The 13,502-nt window shown below is 27.1% G+C and overlaps 1 protein-coding gene across 1 annotated transcript; it reads right to left on the reverse strand.

Moving 5' to 3' along the window:
• Positions 1 to 9,134: 9,134 nt before the first annotated feature.
• On the reverse strand, positions 9,135 to 12,306 carry LOC107166314 (eukaryotic translation initiation factor eIF1-like). The gene is made up of 3 exons (XM_015514914.2): positions 12,050 to 12,306; positions 10,413 to 10,570; positions 9,135 to 9,370 (listed from the first exon to the last, which is right to left on the reverse strand). The coding sequence occupies exons 1-3, from the start codon at positions 12,075 to 12,077 to the stop codon at positions 9,224 to 9,226; spliced, it is 333 nt and encodes a 110-aa protein (XP_015370400.1). The 5' UTR covers positions 12,078 to 12,306; the 3' UTR covers positions 9,135 to 9,223.
• Positions 12,307 to 13,502: the final 1,196 nt, after the last annotated feature.

Raw genomic sequence — 13,502 nt, forward strand, 5'->3', positions numbered from 1 at the left:
TATTGTGTGTTGGTTTTTGTTATCCAATAGTGCTATTATACTAATTGAATTATATATTTTATCAAATAATAATATGTAATTAGTTATATTCTGTATTTTACTTTGTTTAATGTTATATCATACGTTTGAGAAATTGGTACAAATCGCAAATCAAAAAATTCAAGAAGTTATTGTTTAAACTTTAATTATGTATCTGTGTTTACATATTCTTTTTAAACTCCTTTAAACTTTTTTGTTTGAACACATTGTGATAGATTAAATAACATATAATTTTTTTAATAAAAAAAACAATCATATTATAAATTTTATTTAACTTTATAACCAGTGTCGGCCTGGTCATGGCCGCCAGGCCGCGAACGCATCCAGGGCTCCCGGCCGTATTTGTGTCGAGGGGCCCCGATATTACTAAAAGTATAATATTTCACTACTAATAAGCATTTTTTATCATTTTTATTTAATAGCATGTTTTGGGGGCCCTTCTGAAGAAATGCATCAGGGGCCCTTTAATTACCAGGCCGACACTGTTTATAACTTTAATATTTAACTACTCTAGTCAATAGAAGACAAATGTAAATGTGCTAACAAAAGTATGATTATCGTTTTTTTAAAATAATAATATTAATAATTTGTTTTGACCATTTGGCGTTACAATAGTTATTGATTTTTTTTTTTAATTTTACTTTTTATCAATAGCTCAATCATATGATACTTTCATGTTATTTTGACTACCTTATATGTATAAATAGTTTATCTCGATTACTGAAATAATTTCAATACTAACTTCTATTGTTATTTTCACTACAGCAATTTTTAAATACAAAGTAAATTTTATTTTTATTATATTTTTGCCACTTAATCAAATATTTAAGACACTTGATTCTGTTATTATATTTATCTGGTATGTATTGTAACAAGAAAATATTTAATAGTTATTAGGTAGCTTTAATGTATTTAACAGATAAAAATAATTTATTTTCAATATAACATTATTTTTAAAATTTAAAACAAAAATTAAAATCAAAATTCACAATTATTAATTCAATATAAGTAAACGGCATCTCATCAGTTTATACGAGGAAGTCTTAATTTTTTTTAAGTATTTGAGATAACCCCGGAAGATTATAATAGGTAGTCTTGAAAATATCTTGGTAGTAAGTACCAATAATATTTATAGGTAGCATTGATTTTGCTCAATTAACAATCTATGTCATTATTATATTCTCTACTACTCAAAAAATACTGATCACAAGCAGTTGTCACTAGTGATTTAGCTAACAAATGTTTTTATTTCTTAACCAGAAGTAAAATTTGTTGTGACAAGTTAGATAATCTATACTTTTATATAATTTTAAAAAGTAAATATCTAAGTTTTAGAAGTAAACTTGTCTTTATTATCAATAGATTTAATAAGTTTTATTTTTAATGTAGGCTACAAAATGTGACTATGTATTAATACTTTATGCAATAATAATAATAATTTATTTTCTAAGAAAACAGATGTACTATAAAAATAAATTAAAGCAATATAAATCTGACAGTAAACAAATCTGGAAAGTTATATATGAAATTATGGGTACACCGTGCAAGCAAATGAATAATATTAATAAAATTACAAATAAAAATAAAAATGGTATTATTATTGAATCTAAAACTGAAATTTGTAATGAGTTTAATGACTTTTTTGTAAACGTAGAAAATAATTTAGAAATAGAACATATAAATCCAACTGTTATTAACTTTAATGATAAAAATCAGAGCAATAACAGTATTTTTCTTAATCAAATCAGTAGTGAAGAGATTAGTGAGTATATTGATAAGATTAACAATTTTAACTCATATTATGAACATGGTCTAACAACTATTTCTATACCATTATCGTTAATTTTTAATAAGTCTTTATTAAAAGGTGTTTTTCCTTTAGCTTTTAAAAAATGTACTGTTATTCCATTATTTAAATCAGGTGATAATTTATCATGTCGAAATTATAGACCTATCTCATTATCCCTAACTATATCAAAAATTTTTGAGAAATGGATCAAAAATTGTTTATTAAATTACTTTAATAAGAATTCATTTTTCTCTAATTTACAGTTTGGTTTCTTGGCCTGGTTTGTCAACAACTGATGCTCTTTTTAAACTTGATTACTTTGTTCGTAGACATATTGACATTAATTACAAAGTAATGGGTATTTTTCTTGACATACAAAAATCCTTTGATTGCGTAAATCATGAGTTATTATTAAAAAAGCTAGAATATTAAGGTATTCGGGGAGTTGCTAATAATCTATTAAAATATTTCTTAAGTGAAAGAACTCAAATTATTTAAATAAATGAGTGTTACCTAAAGTAAAGCTACAGGCATAAATTGTGGAGTTCCACAGGGAACAATCTTAGGCCCATTGTTGTTTATCTTTTTTATAAATGACTTATTTAACATAAATATAAATAGTAATAAAGAATTCATAAGTTTCGGCTATACTAATATCCGAACCAACAGTCGACAACTTGTATCATGAAGCAAATAATATTTTAAATGATGTAATACATCAGATGTATATTATGCTTGGTTTTGTAAAAATAAATTAAAGTTGAATTTACTAAAATCTAAATTTATTTGTTTTAATTTATCTTTTAATAATGTTTTACATGGATATAATTTAATTGTACATTCCCTAAAATGCAATTCTAATTTAACTAAATATGATCTAAAATGTGTAAAACTTGAAAAAGTCAATGAATTAAAATATCTAGGCTTAAAAATAGATTATAGACTTAGATGGAATGGGATGTAAATTACATAAATGGTATTTTACGTAAACTTTTCTATATATTTAATGAAGCCAGGTATATTTTAGATGTAAATTATAAAAGAATTATTTATTTAGCTTTAGTACAATCTATTTTTTCATATGGTATATCCATTTGGGGAGGAGCTTATAATAGCATTGTACATAACTTAAATGTTACAATAAATGGTATTATTAAATCTTCCTCTGCAAACAAGTACTATTTTAATTTATGAAAAACTGAATGTAAATAATTTTAAGGTAGTATTTAATCAAGCTGTATTAGTAGACTTGTTTCAGCATAAACATTTAATACCTGTATCAGATCATGATCATGATATAAACAAAATGTTAATGTTCGTGTATTGAAATGCCAAAAAGCCTTTAGACAAAAAGTGTATTGTATACTGGTTTTAATTGTTTATGTCGGTTATTAAATATTAATATAAATCAATTTGATACTTTAAACTCTTTCAAAACTTATCTTAGACATGCTGATTTTTCAAAGATAATATGATTATAATAAGATTATTTAAAATGTTGTATTATGTATTATAATGTTATAATAGTGTGAACAACAGATTTGTTATTATATTATATTTTTCAATTTATGTATATTTTTAGGTAATAAGAATTCGCTCCTCCAGCACAAGATTTGTTTTTAGGGGTTGCTACGATATGTGATTCATGGTATTTTTATTTTTGTTATGTATGTATTGTAGTTGTTGCAATAAAGTTAATTATTATTATTATTTATTAATATCATAACATATTTTGTATTATATTTTCACTTGAAATATTCGCAACGAAGTGTGTATTATTAAATTTATTTAACTATTTTAATTTAGCAATATATAAAACCATTAAATCTAATTATAATAAACTATTATATTATAAATTATAATGAAAATTATGTTATCACATTTTGATAGCTGCAAAAAAGGTGCTAAATTTAGGCAATATTATATACGGCCTCAAAAAATTTTTTTCTGCGAAGCTCCATTCGTAAATGAAGGGCTCTGTGTATAATAATCAGATAGCTCTTTTTTTTATAAAAAATGAGTTTTTTCATGGAAATACTATATTTTTGTAAAAAATCAGCAAAACCGGTTTATCAATTTAATAAATTTTGTCAACATTTGAACTTTAAACGATTATAAAAGAAAAACATGCGTATGTATTTTAAACATTTTCTAACTGCTATTATAACAATTTTTGGGGAACCTTGTATACAATTTTCAAGTTTTTTGACCTACTGAATAAAATGTTATTAACATTTATAGAATAAAAACCTAAACAACGATAATATCAAATGTTTATAAATTTATTATTAAAAAAGTTGAAATATTTTGAAAATTTTATCAACTATAGGAATTGATGAAATAAACATATAGTGTAAATTTAAAGTTTCTGCAATTATTCGCTTTTGAATAACAACATAATAAAAATATCGGTACAATAGAAATTGAGTGAATATCTAATGTTGTAAAAATTTTAAATTCAAATGCTCATAAAATTTTAATTTAACTTTCAGGTAAACATTTTTTATTTGACAAAAGTAGACAAACTCATGAAGTAATGAAGAATCTTGTATAGAATTTTCAAATCTTAGATTTTAAAAGATGAAGTTTTATGAATTATTAACTCAGAGTAATTTTCTTTACGTATTTTGCCAAAATTTGAACTTAAAATGCTTATTAAAAAAAAATTGTAACTACCTATGTACTCTTAATATTTTTTAACTAGCATTTTAACAATATTTTAGAAGTCTCGTTATTAGATCTTAAAGCTTTTATATCTAACGAATAAAATTCTATTGTCATTTAAAGAAAAATGAACGAAAATAATTAAAAATTGAAAATGTATAAAAATAACTTTAAAATATTTTAAATAATTTGAACATTTTATCAAGTATAGAAAATGTTTATTTGAACATTCGGTGAAAATGTCATGTATCTATGGTAGGTAATTTGTTTTAGAGTTCAACTAGATTCACTAATTTCCCACCGGAAAATTTATTGCAGAAGTTGAAAATTGAAGCATTATTTCGACAACTTATCGTACACACACACACACATCATTGTCATCATTGTAAAATCAATACATTCATCACTCCACTCAGAATCCAACATACAATGTCAGTATGACAATTTCTATAAGTATATATTTTGAGTCATAACCATAATTATTAATACTATTGGGATAGGTTATCCATACTGACTATACAAGAGGTCGTTATACCCGCATAATATGTTATCTCCGTTTTACTACAATATTGCATAACATAGCAAATTTTACACTCAGCAGATCGCGTTTAGTTCTGTGAGTTTAAAATTTAGGGTGAATTGACCTCTTATACAAACTGAAGATAACATTATAATCTAGGGTTTCTCATAGGATTTTTATAATAATATTTTATTTTAAAACAAGTTTTGAGTATTTAAAAATTGTTTAATGTTTGTATATCTTAAAATACTCATAATTCGCTTTAAAATTAAAATATAATAAAAAGCCTATGAGAAGCCCTCGATAATAATGTTACTTTTATTTTTAATAGTCAATTCGTTCTAAATTGTAAGTTTACGGTGAAAAACGTGATCTTCTGACTTCCGAGTGTACAATTGTATGGTATGTTACGCACTTGTAGAGGGAGACAATACATGCGGGTGTAACGTAGGATATTAAGTTATACTTAATATCAACGCGGTTCTCAAACCGTGTACCGCGAGCAATTTCTAAGATCATTTCGATTTACGGCTCATAATAAAGAATTTTTTTCTAAACTCGTTAATAATTATTAATGAGTTAAAAAGGAGTGATATGTATTATTGTTGTATGTTTGTAACGAATAAACTCAAAAACTACTGCACCGATTTCAAAAATTCATTCACCATTAGATAACTTCATCATCCCTAAGTATAACACAAGATATTTATTACTAGAACAAATTAGGGATCTTTTCTAATAAAACTTCAATAATGTAAACTAACGTATAATTCATCGCATGAATATTGATAATAGAACAAAAAAATGTTGTACAATATTAATAAACCTATCAATATCTACAAACGATTTCGCGATACAATTAAATCGGACATTCTATTCAAAAGATATTGCTAATTTAAATAATGCCAATCTCAACATTCTCAAGTAAATAATAATATAGTAGGAAAATAAATGCCCCACAGAGCGCAGCGATAATCATCTATGGTACTGTAGCTGGCTAAATCTTATAAAAGGTTTAGAGGTTTCCTGTAAAAATATTGTTTTGCCCTTACAATAAATAAATCCCGGGAACAATCTTTCTCGATAGCTAGCATCGACCTAAGAAAGGTGCCTTCTCATGAGCAACTATTACCTCATGGTCTTTTTGGAGTAGATTTTCTGAAAATCAATAGGTTTTGTGCCTCCTACAAATACCAGTATACCACTGCCAAAGTGCCAACATAGTGTACAGCGAAGCTTTAAGTAAAAATATAAAGGTAAAACCTATAAAATTAAATGAATCCTTACAATAGAAATGTATAAAAAATGTTTATAAAGAAATGTAAAAAATAGGATGAGTAAAAAAAAAAATTATAAGACTAGAAATAGCAAAGCATTGTCGGGACAACTATTTATTTATTTATAAATAGGTTATTTATTTTATAAATAGTAAAGCTGTAGGATGAATTCATTTTTACCAAAAACATTTTTTAGTTACGTACAAAAAAATAAATTAGTAAAAAAGTGTTTATATAATTTCAAGATTTTTTGCGTACCTACAGTATTAAATACTTATGAGAAGTTTTATTTTAAATTTTCAAACCTTAACTTAAAACTTAAACTTAAGACAATTTTAACATCAATACAATTTGCGAATTCTCATAACTTTGATGAATTAAGTCAACATATTAAATTAGTATTTATTTTGTAAAAAAGATATATCCCAATTTTATTCGATATTTTCATTTGAAATTATAAAAACTTTTCATTTATAAGTATTAACATTTCAAATCTTTATTTGTTTGGTTAGGTTTGGTAACACAGTAATAGTTTAATATTATTTTTACATTTTATCATCATGATTTTGTCGGCCCAGTTAATTGCATCGTATTTTTTAATTTTTTTTGGTGTTCGGTTGGTTAAGTTAGGTTCCACAACCTTGTTCGGTTTTTGTTTCAATTTTTTTTGTCTGTAAAACAATTTATGTCTGTTCAATAAATAATAGTTACCAAGTTAAAAAAAGTGTTAGCGTAAAACATTATTAAAATATTAAAATTATCCAATAGAAAAATAGTTTTTTTAATTTCAATTTAAGTTCTATCATAAATACACAAAACATTATAACACATTATTTATTTAATATGAAATATTATTATAGATAAATATAAAAAATATAAATATATGATATATATTTAATAAATATATTTAATAAATTAGATATATTTATGACTTATTTTACTGTTCTATAATAACTTATTTTAAAATTAATAATATATAATTAATTATATTGTACCTATATAATTGTTATTATCTTTTGAGTCAATACCATAGAACGGTGTTAGTATAGTTCATACTGTTCATAGCATAAATTAGCGATAAAACTACATACTCTAAATGTTTTGAAAATATTATTAAGATTGTGTTTATTAAATATAATAATAAACGTTAAAGTTCAGAAGAATCAATTATGTGTTGTTAAGAATTGTCAAATTTGAAAATGGTCTGTAGATTACATCAAGTTTTATTGAAAATTTTATGAGTTATAAGTTATAACTAAATAAACAATCTAAATCACTAAAACATTACAGTTTGAAAACTCTCATAATGAACTTTAAAATGTAAGAATCAATAAAACCTAACAAAAAATTCTAAATAATTTTTTAATATTTAAATTTTATGATATATCTACGACTTGTCATCATAATTAACTGTTAAGTTATAAACCTTCTTAACTTAATTTTGACTAATTAACTCTTTAGCTTAACACCTAATCTTGAAATTCAGTAAATTTTGGTGCAAGTCTATTATTGGTTTGTAATTATTATTCAATTTCAGTTGAGGTGACACTACAGCCATGTACCTCTCATCTTTTCATCTCTGTCTTATAATGTACTTCCTACCAAATCTGTGTGCAGCAGAACCAATTTTTTTTTTTTTTTTCTTAAGAAAACTTTACTATATTGAATTAAAATGATAATTGCCAAACTTGTTTGTTAAAAAAATACTTGGAATTCAAGTTGGATAGTAGTGCTACTTAAATTCATATGCTAAGTTGCAAAATTTTTAAATTGTAATATTTTAGAATTTTAAATAGATTAAATCGACGGTAAAATTAAAACATTAATAAAAACTAACCTGTAAATGTACAGAATTTTATTTTAAAATTTAAGTTTGACAATTCAACAATTAATCTTAACAATATGGTTCTGAAAACGTAAATGTCTAATGTTGTGCATTTACTAACTAAAAGGTTGTATACAGTGTCTATATTAAAATTGGTACTTTTATGTATTCACATTTTTTTATTTTTTTTTTATCAAACCATAGATAGCTTTAGTTAATAAATAACTTTGGTTAACCTAACCCTCTAAGACGCGTCCCCGTTGGCATGCAGCTTTACCACTCGACTTCATTATTATGGTGTGGATGTGAAGCATCTCGGTTTTTGTAGCCGATCAACAGAAGCAGCAGATTCTCAATGGTTGTCAGTTCACATTAAAGAAAGCCGCATGCAGTGGGGACACACCTTTAGCTCATAACTAAACAGTCACAGAGTTACCAAAGCTAATTCACTAAATGATTCGGACAATTAGAATGGTTAATAAAATGTAAATACATTTTAAGAAAAAATACAGGCGTGGATCCAGAGGCTAAGAGGTTTTGGGTGGTGCCTAAAGAAAAATTACATATTATGAATGTATTTATATAATACATAATACTTCATACATCTTAAATTGTATACATTTAAAATATAAATACAATTGCAACTATTATTATCTAATCTGGTGCAAACTAAAATTGTAATCGAATTTATTCTGAAAAATTAGTCTCCCCTCCATTTTATTTTTCTAGATCCACGCCAGTAAATATATACATTAAATATATAAAAGAAAAACATTTAAATGCCATAAATTTAATGAAGATTTTAACACCAATATCATACTAAGTAAAATGTGGAACTATGTGTAATACAGATAAAAAAATTTCTTGATACATTAAGATATGAAAAACATTTTGAAAATGTTCTCTAAATATGTCAGTACCAACAATATACCAGTAATAAGATAACACTAAGATATTATCACTAATGCTAATTTGAATCTACACTTAAATTTAAATTTAAATAAAAAATTAAAAAATCAGTAGAATCAAACATTAAATTTATTAACATATATTTTTAATTTTTAATTTATTATGATTTGTTTGACTGAGTAATGTAATAATACAAAGCATTAGAAACCATGGACCTTGAGTTGATCGGACTTGGCAAGACCACATTTAGTTAACCATTGGCAAATGTTTTCTCGCTGGTCCCCTTGAAGTTGTAATACTTCACCATACTCGGGATGATCAACTACAGTGCCGTTGCAAGCAAACTCCTAAAATATTAAAATAATTTAAATTTATTATAATTTAGTGGAAGTATCTATTAAAATGATGGTAACCTGTATAAGTTTTTACCAAACAATCTATAACTATAAAAAATGGATACATAAATGTAGAATTACAATATATTTATTAATGTAGAATTTAAATATAATATTTAATAATACAATAAAATATATAAAAATATGTATTAATTCATTATAATATGTAGGTACATTTAATTAGTATATGTATTAAAAACTAACTGAAAAAAAATGTAAATTATATAGAAATATGCATTAATCAATTTAAATTAGGTACAATATAATTTAACCTCTCTTAAAAAACAATCAAATGTGTTGTCATTCTTGTTTTATAGACGCCACCATTGTTCCACCAAATATGAGGGCAGCAATGATGGAGATGTACTATGCATATTTTTAATAACTAGAAGTTTTAAACCAAAAAAATATATATAGATACACGGCAGTAGACCGCATATGACGTGTAGAAACATATGTGGTAGACGACAAGTGTGCGTTAAACCACAAACAACATAAATACCCCATCAAAATATTATTCTCAATAATTTTTGTAAAATGTGATTTAACTCTAAGATTAATTGTGGCTTATGTTTTATTGGGTCTAAAAATAAAATACATACTTCACCAACAGCTTTTTAACTATTATTAATAAATATAGAATAGTAATTAAACGTAGTAAATATAGTAAATAATTAAATGAAATTAGTTATTTTAATTTAGGTAGGCATATAATATAATATACTAAGTAAAACTAGTTTTAAGACACTTTGGTATAGTGTACTGATAGTAAGACATAGTTTTAAAATAATAAAATATTATAATATGTATCTAAACAATTATGTATAACTATACTATATTGTATGTTGTGCATTTATGTATAAGTCTTTTGTCTTAAGTCTTAACATTTTATAGTATTACAAAAAAAGAATTATTAACAGTCAAAATAAGTAAACAGTAAAATTAGATAAAGTATACTTTAATAAAAGAAATATTTAATATTAATTATTATTACCATTTTGCAAGCTCGTACAATCTTCTTCAAGTCATATTCTGATGACAGACCTTGTACCGTTGTTAATGTTTTGCGACCATTACGCTGTTGAATTCTTATATGAACAAGCCCATCTTGTACATCATCATCTGCACCCTTGTTTGCATCAGCAAACGGGTCTTAAATATAAAATATCAACAATAAGTAATTTTAAAATAAAATTATTAAGCAATTATTACAACAATAATCAAAATAGCATGGCTGTAATTTGCCAGATCATATGGGAGAAGTAAATACATTTTGAGAAAGTTAGCTTAGATTGATATTAAAATTTAAAAAACGCTTGTTATTAATTCTGAGTAGTGGGCACTTACAGTTTGATGTATAAAACTCAAAAAAAATTAGAAGAAAAATACAATATCTAGGTACTTAAACGTAGTAACCCTAGTTAAAAGCTTAAGAGTTTACACTAGATAAATGGATAAATACATAAACACTACTTGAACAATGGCATGGAAGACTCAACGTAGAGTATCAACTCCAGATAATTATGATAGAAATCAAAGTTTAGTACTTTTTGGTGGTGTTGTTAAAGACTACCGAAAGAGCGCGCAATGAAATCTAATAGTGTTGAAGGTCTACTCAGAATATGTATGATGGTTAAGTTAGGGTGACCATATTAAAAAAAATATACAGGACAAAATTAATAATAATTTAATTTTTTTTTATTAATACTTAATATATATATATATATAAACGATTATCAACAAGTCAACAACACTCAACGATTGTTGGTACCAAACTAATAGCAATAGCTTCGCTATAATAAAGATAACCGTATTCACAAAACGTATTTTCAGTGATATAAATTGATAGAATCGAAAGCATATAGTCCGATAACGGTCAATCTGATAACTCCGATAAACTCCTTTAACTCGTAGACATACACCACACTGATAAATTCAGACAATCACAAGATTACAATTATAATCATTATTCATTACTTTCGTAAGTTTTGTTTTCAAATTCATTAATTTTGTTTGATCAAAAAAACAGGACAAAAAGCGTCCTGAATGAAGTTTGTCAGGACAACAGGGCACAACGCTGAAATAAAGGACAATCCTGTAAAAAACAGGACGTATGGTCACCCTAGGTTAAGTCACAGATTTCATAAGGTTCCAGATTCTCATCATTGTAGATGTGTTACCTAAGTCAATGGAACGCCACCAAACAGAACCGGATGGAAATGACCGACATTTGAGACCCACAACAAGGATGTAACGTGAAACCAAAATGGGAAAAATGATCAAGGGAATAACTGTGGTGACCTAAGATGAGGCGTACGGTCGTTTGCGACCGACATAGCTTTTATTCTTTTCGACGGCCACGTGACACGACGGTAGGAGTTGACGCGAAAAAACGCAAAAGGGTGACAATCCGAAACTGAGCCATTGAGGTGACGCCCTAAAACACGCTATCGAGCACTCCGGCGCAAGTGCAGTGTGTCGGCGACAAGCGACGTGCTTTCCGTGTAGAAAACGAAAAAACGAAGAAGAAAAATATATATTACTGCGACGGAATCTGATTTGTTCGGTGCGCCTCGTTCTCGCCCCGCCAAGATGGACGGCGTTTACGACTACGCGACACTCATTACTCACCAAAAACGTTGAGATTCTGGATTGACATGCGTATTGTTCGTGTCTCTTGTCGTAGGAAAAGTCGGCCTGTTGCGATAGGACTCGGACACGTGGGCTGGACGTCGAAAACTGAACGACAGGGACTGGGAAGAGATTCGAGAGAACAGAGTCTATGCACTGCGGTATAACAGGCGAAATATATATAATTTTCAATAAAAGAACGGTAACGATCAAAAGAATAAATTGGAATCAAACGAAACGTTCAGATGATAAGGTACGACGACGCCGTGCGATAACGATAGCGCCACTACCGACAGCGACGTACCGCGGTAATCGTGCGGTGACCGAGTCACGAGGTTGGACAAAGGAAATTATATTATTATCATCTCCAATAAATTATGTTCGTAATGATTTGTTGGTTATGTTATGTACAACACTTATCTATATACAACAACATCTACAGACTGAAGTCGTCACTCGCTAGTCGCCACACACTGCAGACGACGGTAAAATACAATTATATTGTTGTGTCGACGGTGACCGGGTGACGTATGACGTATCCGTATCACCTATAGAATCCCCACAGTAAACTGTATCCTTTGAAAGATATACGTCTTAAATCGTAGTTTAAATGGACAATATCTTTCGATTTGTTAATAATATCATTATGTGAAACCACCTATTAGTTCCTTAGGACTTTGGTACGTGGGTACTAATTGGACGAGGACCTAGGTGACCGTTCACCGCCTCTTGTAGCAAATCATAGATGTTATAAATGTTATAATAGACAATTGTTGTTATGTGCGTCTGAAATGTCTTGTAATTTCCGCTTTATTCAACCTAAGACACATGTTGAATGGACCATTCATTTTCTTAGAACAGAAACATTTTCGCAATAAATCTGAACAAATAGTTACAAAAAAAAAATGCTACGGTATGTAAACATGTAACATGAAAATCATCGGAGTTACATGTAATTGACTAATTTACGCCTCATAATATAATAATTATAGATGGAGCGTCGGAGCATACTAACTACAATCCTTCTTATACGAGTCTGTGATTTTCACATTGATTTAAAACATATTATGATACCTATATTGTAAAAGTATAAATCGTCAATAACTAAAATGTATAACGAAATAACACGACAACATAATACAATGTTAGTAACTTAGCGATATTCATTTTGATATTCGATTGAATTACATTTTCCATCTAATTTAATGTTTTTGTTATACGCACGGAATGTCGAAGCCTCCGTGGTGGAGGTGTACGTGTAATTTATTAAGTTTTACTACATTGATTTTATTTCTGAATATTCTATGATAAAACATTGTTCTCTTTTCTCTCATTTATCACAAAGCGCATTACGTGTATGTCAGTAATAGGTACAGACAGAATCAGTGACGGCGCCAGGGGGAGGGGGCAATCGGGGCAGTTGCCCCGGGCCCCGCGATTTTAAAATTATAAT

This window comes from Diuraphis noxia, unplaced genomic scaffold, assembly GCF_037042655.1.
Source record: "Diuraphis noxia isolate RWA-SAM2 unplaced genomic scaffold, SU_Dnox_SAM2 contig0001, whole genome shotgun sequence".
Taxonomy (NCBI): Eukaryota; Metazoa; Arthropoda; class Insecta; order Hemiptera; family Aphididae; genus Diuraphis; species Diuraphis noxia.

Excerpts from the sequence above, each read along its gene's own strand:
- LOC107166314 (XM_015514914.2), bottom strand. The coding sequence starts at position 12,077 with ATGTCAATCCAGAATCTCAACGTTTTTG. Across the intron at positions 10,571-12,049 it reads CCAGAATCTCAACGTTTTTG|ACCCGTTTGCTGATGCAAAC; the intron begins GTGAGTAATGAG and ends TTTATATTTAAG. Across the intron at positions 9,371-10,412 it reads TTGTACGAGCTTGCAAAATG|GAGTTTGCTTGCAACGGCAC; the intron begins GTAATAATAATT and ends TTAATATTTTAG.